The sequence below is a fragment of the Dysidea avara genome, chromosome 13 (genome assembly GCF_963678975.1).
Source record: "Dysidea avara chromosome 13, odDysAvar1.4, whole genome shotgun sequence".
Classification (NCBI taxonomy): domain Eukaryota; kingdom Metazoa; phylum Porifera; class Demospongiae; order Dictyoceratida; family Dysideidae; genus Dysidea; species Dysidea avara.
This window is the reverse complement of record NC_089284.1, coordinates 8,581,621-8,599,691: the sequence shown is the minus strand read 5'-3', so window position 1 is coordinate 8,599,691 and position 18,071 is coordinate 8,581,621. Positions and strand designations below refer to the sequence as shown.

The 18,071-nt window shown below is 38.2% G+C and overlaps 1 protein-coding gene across 2 annotated transcripts; it reads right to left on the bottom strand.

Moving 5' to 3' along the window:
* Positions 1–1,579: 1,579 nt before the first annotated feature.
* Positions 1,580–16,236, bottom strand: LOC136242142 (uncharacterized). Of its 2 annotated transcripts, none has more exons than XM_066033548.1 (22): positions 15,848–16,236; positions 14,956–15,472; positions 13,561–13,598; positions 13,469–13,508; positions 12,914–13,032; positions 12,736–12,804; positions 12,631–12,684; positions 12,006–12,053; positions 10,134–10,190; positions 9,155–9,277; positions 8,777–8,965; positions 8,608–8,715; positions 8,281–8,478; positions 8,055–8,233; positions 7,216–7,387; positions 7,000–7,164; positions 6,366–6,469; positions 6,265–6,310; positions 2,966–3,055; positions 2,766–2,911; positions 2,520–2,706; positions 1,580–2,014 (listed from the first exon to the last, which is right to left on the bottom strand). In XM_066033548.1, exons 1-22 carry the CDS (start codon positions 16,151–16,153, stop codon positions 1,763–1,765), a joined length of 3,207 nt encoding a protein of 1,068 aa, XP_065889620.1. In that variant the 5' UTR covers positions 16,154–16,236; the 3' UTR covers positions 1,580–1,762. The 2 variants fall into 2 exon arrangements, with proteins under 2 accessions (XP_065889620.1, XP_065889621.1); XM_066033549.1 differs by having other exon boundaries at positions 12,649–12,684.
* Between the last annotated feature and the right edge of the window lie 1,835 nt (positions 16,237–18,071).

The following is an 18,071-nucleotide window of genomic DNA, read 5'->3' as shown; positions in this document are numbered from 1 at the left end:
TTGATTAAACTATTAATTCCAGAAACTGGTCAAACAAGATCGAGATACTCTAATAGAACAGTCACTCTAATAGAACAGTCACACTAATAGAACAGTCACCTTAACCCTAATTTATTACAATGCAAGTTACATACAGTGATAATAATAATACAACTTCAGGGGGTATCTAACTTTTATGGATTTGGTTGTTATTTGCATACAATGATGAATCATAAGCTGCTAGTACTTCTTCTACAAAGTCAAAAGGGTAGCTGACAATTTCTACAAATTATAGCCAAAGATTGTCATTCGACCACAATAATAAATTGTATACAAGGTGGGTACCTTTTATTTGCTTTATTATTAGCCACAAGTACAATTAAAGGTCCTGTACATCAAAAAAGCAAATCATACGACTGATAAATGACTGAATTAGATGCCACATAATGTGACGTGATAAAGTATATTATTGCAAAAAATCTTTATTTGACATTTTAATGCATAATATATGGATTTTTCAATATACCTGCATGTGACTTTGTAGAGAAAAACACTAGCAGGTTATGATTCATCATTATGACACAAAGAACAACCAAAGGTAGTAGAAATGCAGCCTTCAGCTGAGTGGATCAGCACTATGGAGACACAATTTAATTATGCATAATTATATTTTACCCTTCTTGGTCTCTGTCCCAGTCCTGGTTTTACCCCACCCCACAGTACAGGACCTGTATACGAGTAAGCCATCTGATGACTTAAACCAAAAGTGGTAAGTTGTTTCCTTTATTTTGGTAGCTATACTGTAGTTAATTAATGCCTCTGGGAGTTAAAGACAGGAATGATCAATTTTCTGTGTAGACAGCCACAAAGGTCAAATAAGTGCCAGATGGTACTTATATCTAGAAATAATGACATGTCACTAGGAGTACTATTTATGTGGAAAGTTTCATGATTTTGAAAGTGGGCAATTTTCTTCACTATATACATATATGTATTATAAGATTGGCTAGAACTTTATTTGGGGATTGTTTTAGCATAGATAACATATACAGGACATCCACCCGGAGGTATATATTATCTATGGTAAAACATTAAATATTTGTTGCAAATTTATAGCTAGTTCAGTGCAAATCATCTTGAATATAGCTAGATTTAATTCAAGTCTTTTACAATTGCAGTGCACGTGCAGTTTTTACACAATGATTACGTGTTAAATATGACTACCTCAGAAATAATTTTGTCTTCCTCCTTCATAAAATTAATCAGGACAGTTCTGTGTGGATGCTACTTACCATCAGTAACCTCAGAGTAAGGTCAACATCAAAACTTTAGGCATGCATAATATCCACACATCCATGGCTTCATAATAATTATAGCTACGTGACTTTGGGGGGATATCTTCCATAGCCTCACAGTGACTTTTTTCTTCATCCAGTACAACACAATGTTGCAGCTGGGGATACAGTGCATGGAATCTGTTAGTGATGAACACAGCATAATTAATCTGGACAGTTGAGCAATTACCAGTATCAAGAGCTATAAACTCACCAGGAAACCAAAACATGACACCTTCGTTTGAAGGTGTCCATGTATTGTGAAGATTCCATTGTAATAATTCATACTGTTAACAGAATTAGTACATTTTGTCAAATTTTCAATGCATGTTGTCACTAAAAAATAATGTGTGCATTGCAACTTAAACTGAAATAAATAAAGTTAGTATGGCTTAAACCGTGCATGTAACCAATTCATTAAGTGGTAATCAACAAAATTATTCCTAGTATCAATTGTACATTCTAGAGGCGTCAGAATCTTGTCTCCTAAAACCAGTCCGTGATGAATTCTTGTTAATTTCCTCCTCAATGGCTGACTCAAGGTCATTATGGTTGATAGTTCTCTTGTCTTCCTCCCTTAGAGCAGCTCTGGATGCTGCCCTGAACACAGCACTCTTAACACTACCACCAGTAACCTCATAAGTAGCCAGTCGCGTAAAATCAACATCATCAGCCACTGGAGCTTCAGGTGGTAATATCAACTAGACAGTAGAAAATATGTCTATATAGCATATCTTATAAACAAAAATATTGACTTACATATACCTGTAAAATACAAGAAACAAACTTCACACTAGCAATTTTCAGATATACATAGTAAGCTAATATGTTGCCTGCTATATCCAATCTGTACAAAAAATAGATGCTGTAATATGCTCTTCTACTCTACAAATTGAATAAAATACATGCAAAAGCTTTTCCTCAGTGTCATTGCGAAAAGAACAACATAAAGATTAGTACAAGATGAACTTTGAAGACACGTATCTCAGAGATGATCAGGACAATTTAGCTCAAAAAGGTGTCCCACCATAAGGAATTTCCACTGTAAAGAAGATTGAGCAGAAACAAGCTATGATGTGCAAAATCATTTTTGTGTAATATATACTTATTTGTTGCACGCCCGCAACAGTTACTTGTAAATATTTTACACTAACACATATCTTGATATATCGCAAATCTAAATTGCAAAGGAGAAAATAAATATACCTTCCATAGCCTCTCTCTCAGTGCACGAGGTGGAACTTCAAACAACAACACAAATTTAAGTCTCCTGAAGAATGCCTTGTCAATGTTATCAATGAGGTTAGTGGTGAGGATGACAATTCCTGGGAATCGTTCAATGTGATAGAGTAACACACCAACATCAACATTAGCATAGCGATCAGTTGAAGTGCTAGAGAAATACATACCATTGTAAATATGAATAGTTTTGAGATCACATGACCTTCTTACCTCATGTCAGTTCTAGTTCCAAACAATCCTTCTGCTTCATCAAACACAAGGATGGCATCAGTTCCACGTGCCTCCTCAAAGATACTGTCAATATTCTTAGTACTCTCACCGACCCACTTGCTCAACAGTTCACCACAGTTGATCACCTTATATGGTAGTGTGTACTGGATTAACAACCTGGACTATCATATCTGCTATACCTTTAATGGCTTTCCTACTTCATAGCCTATGGCTTCAGCTGCCAGTGTCTTCCCAGTACCAGGTGCACCATGGAGTAGAACTGTAAGTCCCTAGAGAAATGTGTCATTGTACATGTTAATCCATTACATTTGCATACAGTTATACCACAACCAGTCGCATGCTTGAACATCAAGACACACGAATAGTGTGTTGTGCGGCCAAGTACAGCCAGTGCAGGCGCACGACAGACAAGTGTGTATTTTACAGGAACCAAGAAAATGCCATTTTCACGTATCCATAGCTTGATAATGGCTGGACGGAAATTAACCATTTTTGCTGTGGAAACTCCCTCAGGGTGGGGGACCTCACATTAAAATGTGAGCTGAATCCGCCAGGCCATTACTGAGATATGTGCCTTCAAAGTTTGTCTTAGTTTCTTCGTATTTTTCTTCTTTTCGCACACTTAGAAAAATTGGTATAACTCACACATGCTTTCGTTGATTTTCTTCAAACTCGGAGGGCTGTAAGAACATAATTTAGCATGTTTACAGTTCACATTTTGTACATTTTGGATAAAGAACAAGGGAGTTATATGTGATTTTCGAAAAATTTGATAGTGATTTTTGTCACAGCCACAGGTAAATTGTTTGAAGGAATGACTTGAAAATTGGTCTGTACATGGAGTAACCATTGTAGTGCAAACCTTTTGTGGTTTTAAAGAAATCGCACTAACAGTCATGGAGTTATAACAAAAATGCCAACCATATGTGAGTGGTTCAGTAAAATCAAAGTATTATTGCCATATTTTAAAAACTTATTAGAATACAATTATATAATTTAGTCCGTGAGGAATGTCGTATCAACATAATAACTAATTTTGATAAATTTTGTGCATGGTGAAGTCATAATGATGACATCATAATGCTAAATTTTAATCTGCATTTTTTTCAGATTTGTTCAAAAGAAATAAATTTTGGATTTTACTTGAACCTCTCACATATGTAAAATGTGCACGATCGAGTTTTGCTAATAAAACAGTAAAACTTGCCACACCTACCAGGCAAACCAGTTAACGGAATCAGCTGAAATCAGGTACGGAGGTAGATAAATCATTTTAGAGGAATCTTTCAGTGGTTTACAAGGAATCAGATTAAAATCAACTGAGCTACACTATGAAAGTGAACTAGGTGTAGCAAGTGTGCGATGGAGATATTCTAATAGTGCAGTCACCCTTATAGAACATTCAGCTGTGCAATAAGTCACTCTATTAGAACGTTCAGCTACAATCAAGTCACCATGTAGAGAGTTCAGTTAACAACAAGTCACCCAATAGGGAGTTCAGCTACAATCAAGTCACCATTCAACTAGTATCAAAAACAAATAACCCTGTAGAAAGTTCAGTTACAAACAAGTCACCCTGTAGAGAGTTCAACTACAAACAAGTCACCCTGAAGACAGTTCAGCAGCAAACAAATCACTCTGTAGAGAGTTCAGCTATGTTTTAAGTCACCCCGTAGAGAGCTCAGTAGAGATCAGCTAGAAACATATCACCCTGTAGAGAGATCAGCTAGAAACAAGTCACCCTGTAGAGAGTTCAACTGGAAACAAGCCACCCATAGAGAGATCAGCTAGAAACAAGTCACCCTATACAGAATTCAGCTACATTTCGTAGAGTGATTCAGCTAGAAATAAGCAACCCTGTAGAGCTACAAACAACGCTTTCAGTAGAAAGATCAGCTAGAAGCAAGTTATCCTGCAAAGGGTTCAACTACATTTGAAGCCACCCTGTAGAGAGAACAGCTAGAAACAAGTATAGCCTTGTAAATAGATAAGCTACATTTCAAATGACCCTGTAGAGAGATCGGCTCGAAACAAATCACCCTATAGAGAGATCTGGTAGAAACAAGTCACCCTGCAGAGAGTTCAGCCAGTAAGAAGTCACCCTGTAGAGAAATCAGCTAGAAAAAATCACCTGTAGAAAGATCAGCTAGAAACAAGTCACCGAGATTAGCTACATTTCAATCACCCTGTAGAAAGATCAGCTTGAAACACATCACCCTTTAGAAGGATCAGTTAGAAACAAGTCACCCATTTCATTGATATTTCATTATAATATCCATGCCATGAAATACTCATGAAAAGTGGAGATTCCATGGTAATTTTATGGCACCGACAAATTATTTCATGGCACAAGAAAATTTCATGGTTGTGTAGTGGCCATGAATTGTCACATTTTCATAGGCAGTGTCCATGAATTATTATAGGCAGTGTCCTTGAAAACTACATGAAATTTCATGGTTTACCATCATAATTTCATAGGCTCTTCTCTGAAAGTTTAGATAGAAATAAGTCAGATCAGCTAGAAACAAATCACCCTGTAGAGAGATCAGCCAGAAACACATCACTCTGTAGAGAAATCAGCTTGATCAAGTCACCCAGTAGGGTATTCAACTACATTTAAAGTCACCCTGTACAGAGTGTAGCTAGAAACAAGTCACCCTGTAGAGAGATCAGCTAGAAACAAGTCACCCTGCAGAGAGATCAGCTAGAAATAAGCCACCATCTGGTGAGTTCAACTACAAACCATTCACCATGTAGTCAAAGAGTACAGTTAAGTTATGAGGCTCCCTGTAGAACTACATACACATTTTAGAGTATTCAGCTGCAAACAGTTTAACCTGTGTGACTTATTTTTATGATCAATCAATACAATTGTAAATTAATGCCTAGATGTACATGTAGCTAAACAAATCATCTTCTTCATAATAATCTTTCTCTCTAGATCTGTGGTAAAGAAAAAGACAAGTTAAAAGAAATACCTAAAGCTGGCCATGGGCTGGCTTTAGGTATGAAATTATAAAAAGAAGTGATATCTAATCAACAAGCTGTAAAAAACGGTACGGCCTCCAAAAAAGCCAGGGTGAAAAAAGATGTGAAATCAAAGGCGGCGGCCAAGAAATGGCTGTGGTGGTAGGTTAATGGTAAAAAATTTAATAATGAGAGTTCAGGTGAATTTGGTGCCGAATCCCACACAAATTCACCTGAATCATCGTTGTTAAAAGTTTGCCATTAACCTACCAATCACAGCCATTTCTTGGCCGACACAAATTCACCTGAATTGTCATTATTAAAAGTTTTGCCATTAACCTACCATCACAGCCATTTCTTGGCCGCCACCTTTGATTTCACATCTTTTTTCACCCTGGCTTTTTTGGAGGCCGCACCCTTTTTTACAACTTGGCTGTTTTTTGATTAGATTACATTTACAGTGATAAAGGAGGTACAATAAGATCATGTTAGTTATACATTGTGTACATACCTCAGTCATCCTCTTACCAAATCCCCATTGTCCAAACAGTATTGAACTGTACAAGTGATACATGAACATCATACATGTAACATCTTATCATAGTAACATACCGAGCCTTCTCAAACTGAACAATTTCCTTTAGTTGTTTCATCAACCTCTCCTCTACTACCACCTCATCCAGTCCACCAGCAGGAACCACACGACGATGGAAGTCCTACAAGTACAAAGTGGACCATTACTAACTGAAATACATGTACAAGGAACAACACATCTACAGCAATATACAAGTGTCTCTTTAGCTGCTTTACTATGTTTTCATAGGCACATTCTCTGGTCAAAGCTTTCTAGACTGTCCTTTGCTGTTTAGAGACTGACTCTTTAACCACTTTGCAGTTGGTTGTTGTAGGCCAGCAATGTAGTCGTATCAGTACGTAAGCCATTACTAAACCCTGCTGCAAAAGTACTTACAACCTTTTCAGGTTCACAGCTGTACTACAAAGAGGCTACACATGAGCAAAACTTACCTGTACAAATGTTTAAAACAGTACGAAGCCTTCATTTCACACACAAACAGTAACAAAAAATTGTTTTAGTATAGTTCAAATGCTAAAATGGGTGTAAACAAGAATTAACACTTGCAGGCAAGTACACAAGTATATGCCCCACAGCTAGCCTATAGCCAGCCATGGAGTACAGGCTGCAGGATGCATGCTTGGTTAAGAATTTGAATATGTACATACATACCTTCATACGTAGTCTTCCTCTTAGTTGTAGACTAGCTCCCTTCAACAGGTCATCTTGAGTGATTAGAGGAGTTTCTCCATCACGTGATACTGCAATACTTAGAGCTGACAGAATAGCATTCTTAATAAAGCCTCCTGTTAGTTCATACCGCAATGACAATGCATGCTAAGGGAATATAATGTATTAAGATGATACATCTGATAGATGGAGCCTCACAAGATCGACATCTTCGGCCATTTTCATTTCAGCTGGGATATGAGATTCCCATATTGCCTTCCTCAACAAGTGGTCTGGCTGACGGAACTCTAATGCTATGGTGATACGACGATGCATGGCTTCGTCCAAATCAAAGGGACGATTAGTGGCCATAATGATTAGACCATCATGTCTGCATGAAATAAATGGGAAATAATTATCAACTGCAAGTAGTAACTAAGGGATACAGGTACACACATATACATATTTACAGACAGACGGGTGGACACACGCACACACACTGACTCACTAAAATACACGTACATACTACCAGGAGCGCATTGAACCCAATGGACAAGGGAGCATGTAACTCCATACACTACCAATACTACAGGTGAAATTCACACATGGTGTCCAGTGTTACTATGTATATAACTGGTTGCATCATTCTTACATGCAACAGAGGTATACACTGAATGGGCTGCTACTCCATCGTCTTGTGTGAAGGTAGTAAAGCTGCTTTGATAGGAAGATTGTTGAGTCGAAGGTAAAGTTTGGAATAGTCAAGTATAGTAATTTTGTGTGATAATCAACTGTAGAAAGACTGTCCTGCTAAGCCTGTGCTACTATTCCTCCGTCCTGTCATTGAACTTTGTTTCCATAGTTTTGCTTCGTTGCAGCGGAAACGTAACGTATTTGAGCATGTGCCTCCGTATAATATCCTAATTAGGAAATTTTAAAAGTTACTTATTATAGTACATGGCAGCCATGTTTGAATTTTGTTCTTTACGAAGATACATGCTCCCTTGTCCATAGGATTCGATGTGCTCCTGATACTACATTTATCCAACTCTCCTCACCTTTCAACTTCAGTCAACAACAAGTTCACATTGTGTCCTCCATGTTCTCTTGTTTCAAAGATGGCCTCACACTCATCAAAGAACAAGATCGCATCATTGATCTTAGCCTCTCTGAAAATGAACTTGAAATTCTCTCCAGCTGCCATTCCACCAAGAGATGGAAAGTTTATTAACAAAACCTAAAACAAGAGTAAGCTATACAAAGAGTGCAGTAAGAAATATATACCTTTTTACTGAGCTTGTTGGCCAGAGCATTAGCCATCATAGTTTTGCCAGTACCAGGTAGTCCATGGAACAACAACACCATTCCTGCACCGTAAGTGATCGCATCATCCAACCCCAACCTCTTACGACATCGCTTGTACGCCTCAAAGTTGCTGACTGTGTCATAAATTAACTGCTTTTGTTCTTTGCTCAGTACAACCTTAAAAGAGTAAATTGAAATATTCACAAGTTCTGTAGGGTGCTACGTACATATGAGATCGGTTAGCACAAATAAAAAGTTGTTTTGGTTTGTGTTGCAATATAAGTAAACATGCAGATATGTGTGTACCTGTTCAAACTTGGTCTTAGGGAAGTACAAGTGTGATCCTTCCACCACTTCTGAGAACTCTGTGTCCAGTCCAACACAAAAGTCAAGCATACGACGATCTATCTCAACCTGTCAAGTAGATTATGAATGGTTAATCTCAAACAACAGGCAATCACTACAGCTCACTTACTGTAGCATTATTGGTGTCACCAGTGAGACCAGAGTTGTGTACACTGATCATTCCCTCCCTCACTAGTGTAGCTGACTTGTAGAAATACTTGCGATGAGCAATCTCCTCTTCTAGGTCAGTACAGAAAAGACGAAGCAGTTCACCAACTGAAGTTCCCCGAGCTGACACTCGAACCTCATAGGATTGAAACTGAAGAACAGCATATACAAGATAAATATTGTGACTAAAATTTGGGAAAATTCTGATGGTAAAACATTCTTTACCTAACTATGAATCTAGGTAAGGTAGTTTCCTTTCACCATGAATCATGTATACTAAAATTCAAAAGTGGCTTTATTTATCTCTATAGCAACTTGTCCATTGGATTTTGGAACTAACCTTGTTTGGTTGAATGACAGCTGCAATGAGAAGCAAAATGATGTTCTTTTCAAAAGTTGTCAAGTGACGAGACTGGACCATCCTCTCTAGTCGAGGTACCCAGTTAGCGGACTGACGTGTGATCTGTAAACAACAAAAATTACATATGATGTGGCTTCATATATTAATACATCAATTCTGTCATCGGTAACTGTAAAGTACTTTCAAACTAGAGTGAAATTAAACATATGTTTGGCTAGATTTGCAAAGCTCATAACTTACTTGAACCACTTTCAACATTATTTAACAGGTGTATTATTGCACTGTGCTGCTGGCCACGTGTACAGTAACACAAGCAACCAAGTGTGCCTGCCACACTAACTGCAAAGACAAGACCTCTGTAATGCTATAACTATGCAAACACAAGACATGTACATATAGGTTACCGGATCTGCAAGAATCCCATATGTTTAGCACAAGCCTAATTTATAGTAGAATGGACTTATACAAAATCAAAAAAAATTCTGGACAAGAGGTTCACTATCATTTTTCCTCACATTTTTGCCATTGCCCTGGTCATAGGAAAGGCCTGGAAGACAAAACTTATCCAGCAATGGATTTGCCTGTTCATGCAGAATCTGATGGTGCAAGTTACATTTCGGTAGAGGACTGCATTCCTAAGTTATGGCCATTTAATTTAGTGCCTGTAGTTTAATTTCCATATTGTCACTGTACAAATTGATTTTTCTGTTGTTGCCACTTTGTAGTGTTGTATCTTCAAAAGTTCAAGGTTTCTAGAGCTGAAACTTTGATTGAACATTCAGTTGGCTATCTAGATAAAGACAATGTAATAAAATGGAATTCAAAAAATGAACTAACATATTAGGTTCTTGCAGATCCAGTCACATGTACCTGCTATACGAACATTCATGTCCAAGGTACTTACTATACAATTATGTTACAAACAACTGGTTTATACCAGTCACTGTGAAACACTTACCGATAATCTCTTTTCACATTTCTTTTGCTGAACCTTGCACTTGGATTCAGCTTCTCTCTGAAAGAACAAGTACAACATGATTATCCTGTACATTTTATCACTACAAACAGTTTCTGCTGCTATCATCTCAAGATGTGTGATCAATATCAAAATAAAATAAACACAGACAGAGAAGTACGAGACACATAGGATTCGACTCTCAACTAGTAGTAACTACCTCTACTGGTTGTCAATAAAATGTATAGCTTGCAAACAAACAAAATTACGGAGGATCTAGTTATCCGAATCCCGGGGATCACCTTCAAAGTCACATAAAACTAATGATGTACACTAATAGCCTATCAGATGAAGTGTGGATATAAAAGTGATACTCAGAGTTGGTATTGTACAATTTTGAAAGTGGGTCAGTACTGTTAACCTGGTTGATCAACTGACCCAAATAGTGCCTTGCATTGGACCTGGTTTAATTGGAAGATATGTGCATCAAGTGATAAGCATAGATAATGAGCACATAGTTTAATTTTTTTGGCATGATCACTGCATATATATTATACTACAATGTGGAGCCATGTACGCTAATCGATTGCCATTGTCTGTTTTGGTAGCTACTTGTTTAATATTTCCTCTTGCAGACAATTCTTTCTACAAAGCACCCACACAAATTCTAGCAAGTAAGCATGGCTGCCACAATGAATGCCAACAGACAATAACATACCATCCCAATAGGTGGGCGTGGCTCCACATATGCTATACACTTACACACAGCAACATACACACTGTAAGTGGGTGTGGCTTCATATATAGTAAGTTTAGTATGTGTACTTGCATTTCAACTAGTACAATCAAACTTGTTAAAAATTATTATCGCACATGATCTAATCTGGATGGATACGGGTAGATATTCTATAAATCATATGAGACCGAGGACAAAATGTGACCTAAATGACCTGACCCTGGTACTGTCTGTATGCATGAAAGTACAAGCAAGAGAACATTATAATAAAGAGTGTCCAACTCTCAATATAATCCTTACAAAATCACTGTGCTAAAACTCTCCTACTCCAATCAGTAAAATATTGTTATACCTTCAAGTAAACAGAAGACTTGTTGATATTTGAAAATTGATATTTCATCTCCTTTATTGAGGAATAAATTGTTTGACTATTTTGTCACTTTTGGTGACTACCATTGATTGTGTTACACCCCGTTCACACTATCCCGGGTTAGCCAGAGTGTCTTCAACTCGGGCTACGGAGCTCGGGTTGGCAATTGTTCACACTACTGCGTCTGACACGAGCTTGATAGTGCAAGCGCCGAATAAAAATTAGCTAAGACAAGCGCACAAGCTTTTGATTATTTAGGCACTTAATAAAAGGCACTAGAATTGTAGCGAGGAAGCGGAGAACCAGCTGAAATAAGTCGTACAATGTTATAGACGCCATGCTTAAGCTATTGGGTGCTCCTTTCGCCAGAAATATTAATGTGTCGTTCGAGCGTAACTGTCACAAAATCTACCAGAACTACGATATGTCGTAGCCATTTTGAAAAACGGTTTTAGAGCACAGAATGTACTCACTGTGTGACCAACAGAAGCAATTTATATTGTTAACCTGAGTTGGCCAGTTTGGAATGCGTTCACACTGTACGCTATCCTGGGCCAACCCATGCCAGCCCACCTCTCCTTGTCGTGCTGTGCTGGACTTGGTTCGTCACGACTCGATTAATTCACACTGCAATTTGTTTCAAGCCATGCCGTGCTCTACCTGGGCTAGAGGGTAGAGTGAACGGGGTGTAAGGTTTGATTGTGAGCTCTTCCCTACTCCATTATTATGTAATCTAGGAACCCTCAGACAAGTAACAACACATCCGTACCTTTTGTCTGATGTTGCGAGCATCTCTGTGGCCATCATCATAATTTTGCTACGATAAAACCAATATATTCCATCAGTAAAATATCAGCACTACTTTGTGATGCTTAGATCTTATCCAAATTATCTTAAAGGTTTCTGTTAATTCAATACTTATTTGGAGACTTCAGTTTACCACACAAAGTGGGATTAAATAGTTGGCCTATTTCTAGTTACTTTTCTGTGTGTAACAACTGTACAGTCTCACAATATACTGCATGTATTGTGTACATTAAAAAAAAAACTAGAAGTGTGTACAATTGATTATTGTCCAATAAAACGCAGCCATTGCATTGTAAACAGCCTGGAAAACAGGTAAACAAGCCAAGTATACTGCACAAACCACCAGACATTCACAATTCTGTGACTCATGCATTCAAAAATAATATGATACATTGTACCACCATTATTTTTATTGTACAAGTCAGGACCAGGTACATTAAACAAGATGCACTATCCTCCAACACAACGATATGCATTTAGGCATCACTATCCATTGGCATAGGATGCTTACATAATTGTAAGGGTATGGAAGGATAAAATTAAATTTAATATTTATTTTCCACACATTATGTGGCACTATTACTTACCTCCATCTCCATCCTCACTTCATACTGTTTGACTTTCATCACATAACAAACATACTACAGGAAGCATGTCTGGGATAAAGGACATCTATCTCATGTCATACCAACCTGAAAATGATCGTCAAGATATTCCAAGTCCTTCTTGTAAGGTTTCAGTTTGTCCGGATCTGTATCTTCCTAAATAACAAAAATCACACTAAATGTTACAACTCACAGAACAGAGTCTATACAACAGAGAGTATGTTAAGGAGACCATACTATGTGGCCACCAAGACAATTCAAGAACCTGTGTTTCTTCTTCTTCTGGTTCAGCCACATCTTTTCTCTCTTGTTCCTTCAGTCTCTCTGACCTCAATAGCTGGTCTAAGTCCTGAATATCTTCCTCCTTCTTCTTTTCTTCCTTTTCTACAGAACAGGAAGTGAAAATGATCTTTTATTACAAAGTCACTGAAACTACCTACACTATACAAATAGCTTTGTTACACTATATGCCATAGACAGCTAAAATCTTTGTCCACGTACATGTATATACACAAGGCCTCCATCATTTTCATAATGGAGGCCTTTCTCCTGCAGGGCTTTCCTCTTAAGGCCCCTGTCCGGGGGTTGGCTGTGTGTATGCTGGTGGTCCATGCGGTGTTTTGTAGGTCTGTGTAGGCTCTGTAGGTTTAGCTGCTTTTTGTCTTTTGTAAATTAAATGAGGTTTAACTTCTAGCTAGAGATTGTGGAGGATGGGAGTGCCATTAGGACCAGAATTTTTAAAAAAGATTATGAAAATAGGATGTTTCAACAAAGCATTGTTATTGAAACATTGTGATTACAAAACATAAGTGAAGCTTACCATCTTCAGCTTCACCCCCTTGACTTGCTCGATTAGGGTCCTATGTTGACAATACATAGCATCTAGTAGCCACACCTACCATGATAACTCACTTCAGTTTCCAGTGACTGCTGGGGACTGAGCAATCTGACTACAAGAGAATGAAACAAGCACTATATATATAAAAGGTACTTTGTTGCAAATGAACTATCATACACTACGATAGTAGTGTATAGTAGGGACCACAAAGGAGTAAGTGTGGCCCACGAAATAATATCACCCAAAAAACAGCCTCAATTTCCTCTAATGACAATCAGGTAGTATTGGTTAGGTGAAACTAAGCCCAAACAAGCTTTCAGATCGACTCGAAACGCTTTCAACAAGTTGCTACGGAATTATAAAAATAATTTATTTAACGGAATTTTCTACTGACTGAGTAAGTAAGCAAGTAACTGACTGACTGATTCCTTCAGACAAGCGTAACTTGATAACGGCTAAGGCTACGGGCTTGATTTTTTCATTGTTTGACATTGCTTCGGCCCGACAGTTGCCTTTTGGCATACTGCAGTACGTACAATGCATTTTTCATGGACTTACCAGTGTCCTCCTTTGTGCCCCATTCATCTTTGCTGACAGCGAAAAGTATCGATTTGGCAATAGCACGTGATGGCTTCCCTTCGTAATGGAAATCGTCCGTATTTTTCATAGTTGCTATTTTGATATCAGAGGTGCTTTTTCAAACAGTTCTTGATTCATACTGCTCTGTAACGGGTTGAACATAGCCAACAACGAAAGGTAATGGATACTTCACTTTTCAGACGATAATTGATATAACTGGGGGGCGAGGCACCAATCTTCTTTCGATATGCGTGGATTGCAGAGGTGCTTTTCGAACAGTTCTTGATTCGAAATGCTGCGTAACGGGTTGAACATAGCTGACAACGAAGCGTAATGGATACTTCACTTTCAGATGATAATTGGGGTGCATGGCGCCATTTCAGATTGCGTGGGTTCACTAGTCATAAAAATGTTAACAAACAAGTACACAGAAAAATTTGGAATTTTTAACTAGAGTAGGGACTATACATTGATAAAAAGTACTGAAACAAGCTGGAGTAGTGCACGATATTAATTCACAGTAAAACAATAAGAAGTGTTATATCCCTACTGTGCTCAAGATACCATAATGGAAAAGCAGAGTAGGGATATAACACTTCTTATTGTTTTACTGTGAATTAATATCATGCACTACTCCAGCTTGTTTCAGTACTTTTATCGATGTGTTATGGTCACTACTCTAGTTGAAAATCCCAAATTTTTCTGTGTACTTGTAGAATGGACAATTGGACATGTCTATAAGTACACATTAGCACCTAGAAAGATACCACAAAGCAATTTTTAAGTCTGATTCTGGACAACTCCCAGTAAGTATTCAAGGTAAGCTATTAACAAGTATGTAAAATCTTAGGTAGCTAACAAGCAGGAAAACTAAACAATTAACTACCAACCTTCTCCAGTTGCATCCCATTCATCAGGTTTCTTGGACTTATCATCAATTGTTTGGTCCCGAAGATGTTGATGTTCTGGCTCCTCAGCGATCACATCTGCCAAGTGGGTCTGCTCAATCTTCAAGAAACCGTTTTGTTTCAAATCCACCCCCATTAATGCCTTGCACACATCAGTGTCATAACTTAAGTTTGATGACAAGATGTAACCGTGCTGGATATCTGGGAAGAAGCCCTGCTGCATGTGCAAGCGCTCTTGATCCAAGAAGTCAAGTACTTCTTGCAATGGTATATCCAAGAAGGAGCACAAGGAGATGGGATCTATACCGTAGCCACCATATCTGGTCTCCCGCTCAATGCCAGCTTGCATGGTTAATGTAAACAGTGTAATCTCAGTCTCGTTCTTTGAGAAGTTGAACTTGCGGCAAAGACGCACCACTCTTGGTAACCTAACTTCACCATGCTTATCCTCGGTATTTTTCAACCGTAAATTTATAATCTTCTTTAACCTCTCTTCAACCTAGCAAGAGCAAAAAGCACATTAAAACTTCCATCTACATTGTGGCTCAGAACACATAAGGATGTTGTCTAAAAACACCAATAGAATACTGTATTTGTAACATGTGCAGCTACATGGTCGCCAAGGCCATTGCATAATTCTGTTGTTAAGTAGGGTATATGGAAACACTACAAGTACTTGTACTTTTGGTTGTACACCCACAATAAATGAATCTTGTACAAACAGCATTTTCATGGGATTCTGTTTCAACCAGAAATCTGTACACTGCATTTTTTTTATTGGTCAGTCTCGCATAGCCAAGCCCTTGGATTACTTCCAGGATACTGTTCTAATGTGTTTTCCCTACCTATACAGCACGCTTGGCATGTTGCATACCTCGTTCAGCACTTCCGTTTGCTTCAAGAAATCTTCTGCAGCAATTGGCTCGTTAATGTTGTGTGGAGTCAACATGTCTCGCCTCAAGCTCTGTCTGCTCTGGTCCACTCGCTGCTTCATGCTTGCCCAAGCATTGTAGTCACTCAGGAACTCCTGGTTTACGTCCTTAGGGTCGTAGGACTCGTTTCCGGTTTGCGATAACAGCTTCACTTGTCTTGTCGTGAAGATGTATACAACATCAGGACATCTTTCTTTGGTTTGTTTCAAATACTCTACCGGGTCTGATAATTTTTCCTCCTCAGCCATCTTCTCGTTGTGTTCGGTTTGCCTCGTGCACAAGACTCGGTTGTGTGTACGTATATACTCGCACGTAGCTACCCAGTAACCTGTGAAGTGCCTTCTATGGCTTGTTGCTAAAAATAGCTTTCAGTTACTTGAAATAGATCATGGGATTTGCCAACTGAATATGATGCGTATTTGTGAATTGCCGTTGCCCCTATATGGTGTAGAACATTAGGCCTTCTCATTAAATGTATAGATACCTCTAAGTCTTGCTCTAAGTCAAGTGTACACATGATACTAAATTCATCATGTACCTAGCTATGTAACTCCAGCTCATCTGATATATAGCAATGCAATTATATGATCGCATGCAAGGTTGCATGTAGCTTTGGTGCAGGGGTTCCATGCACTTATATATTGAACAGCTGTGTCATTTAACTTTTATTAGCTATACATCTATTGCTATATAGCTAATTAGTAGTTGTACTTTTAGCATAATTATGTTTCATTTTGTAAATGTATAGCTAATTAATTACTATTAGCTACATAAAATATAGCTAGCTATACCTTTTGTTTGTTTTCTCCAGTAAGAAAGAACTGGATGGCTATGCTGTGTATGCCGACAAGTTCTGAAAAATCAAATCAAAAAGTGCATGCACTCAGAGCACTTCAAAATCGATGTAGCTAGCTAGCTCAGTATATTGGCTATCTGGCTATAACTAGCTATACTCATATTTATCAGTATAAGGCTTATAGCTACAGCACAAGTGCTGAATTCTGCTATCTCTCGCATGTGCATGCAAAGGAATCATTCAGTCAACTCCGGTCACTTCCTGTAGCCATTTATGGACTCATGACCTGTGAGCAGCCATGATACTAGCTATATATCTAGCTATGCTATTTCTGCAACTTTTCAAACATGCTTAATATGTATAACATGGACCAGTTATCCTATACAGACCTTCATGCCCATATAGATAGTTAGCTATAGTTGATCAGAACTTGGCTGTTTATAGATCCCACATCATGATGCATAAATGCATTATCACCTGGTCCTACAGCCTGTTTAAAGATATAGCTATTAAGTGTGTTTGAAAAGTTATAGTTGATCAGAACGTGGCTGCTCACGCATATAGCTATAGGTCCAGGTAGATAGTGCATGCAAGACTGAAGTTGACTCGAAACTTGATTGATTCCTTTGAACATGTGAGAAGTATATCAATGGCAGATCCAGGATGGAGCATTTGGGGTAAATGCCTTCCTTCCTTTGTGGAGGAGCCATAGCTACTTTATTTGATTGAAACACTAAACCTTGCAATTGTCAGTCCTTAATCAATATTATTAAGACTTCACAAAGGCCAAAATAGCAAATATAAGAAGTACTACAATACTAAGATGTGCTGCTTCAAAAATATAAGAGAAGTGGCTCTCCCCAACCACCTACAACTTAGCCTGTTTGCACCCCTCCCCTTGCCAGCTCCTGGATCTGCCCCTGTATATTATAGCAAAAATGTACTATTGCTGCACCTATATAATGATGTGCACATGTATATCAGTTTGTGATCGGTTTCTGTGCAAAATGAGAGACATGGTTGGATTGACTCAAGATGACAAGAAGCTATTTATATATTGCAATCATCAATTCATTTGACCTTATAATGGCTGGCCATTATATTCAAGTTATATAGTAGCAACTTTTTCTTCATTTGTGCATGGATATTGGTCCAGTTTCAATTCAGTAGTGGGTCTGCATGCTGTGCCTATAGCTATATATATAGCCAAGGATTATTATGAGATACTGATTTTATTGGCCCATGTATCTTAGGTGGCCCGGCTGTGTATGTCTGAGGACCAGCCTAAGTGAGAGCCAAACATCACAATTAGGATGTTCAAACACATGATTGCACTAAATACCTTGGCCCAGACACACGCAACTAAGTAA

Coding starts and splice junctions, on each gene's coding strand:
- LOC136242142 (XM_066033548.1), bottom strand. CDS start 16,153: ATGGCTGAGGAGGAAAAATTATCAGACCCGGTAGAGTATTTGAAACAA. Junction 10,191..12,005: donor CTCGCAACATCAGACAAAAG/GTACGGATGTGT, acceptor TTGTTCTTTCAG/AGAGAAGCTGAATCCAAGTG. Junction 8,716..8,776: donor GTGACACCAATAATGCTACA/GTAAGTGAGCTG, acceptor TCTACTTGACAG/GTTGAGATAGATCGTCGTAT.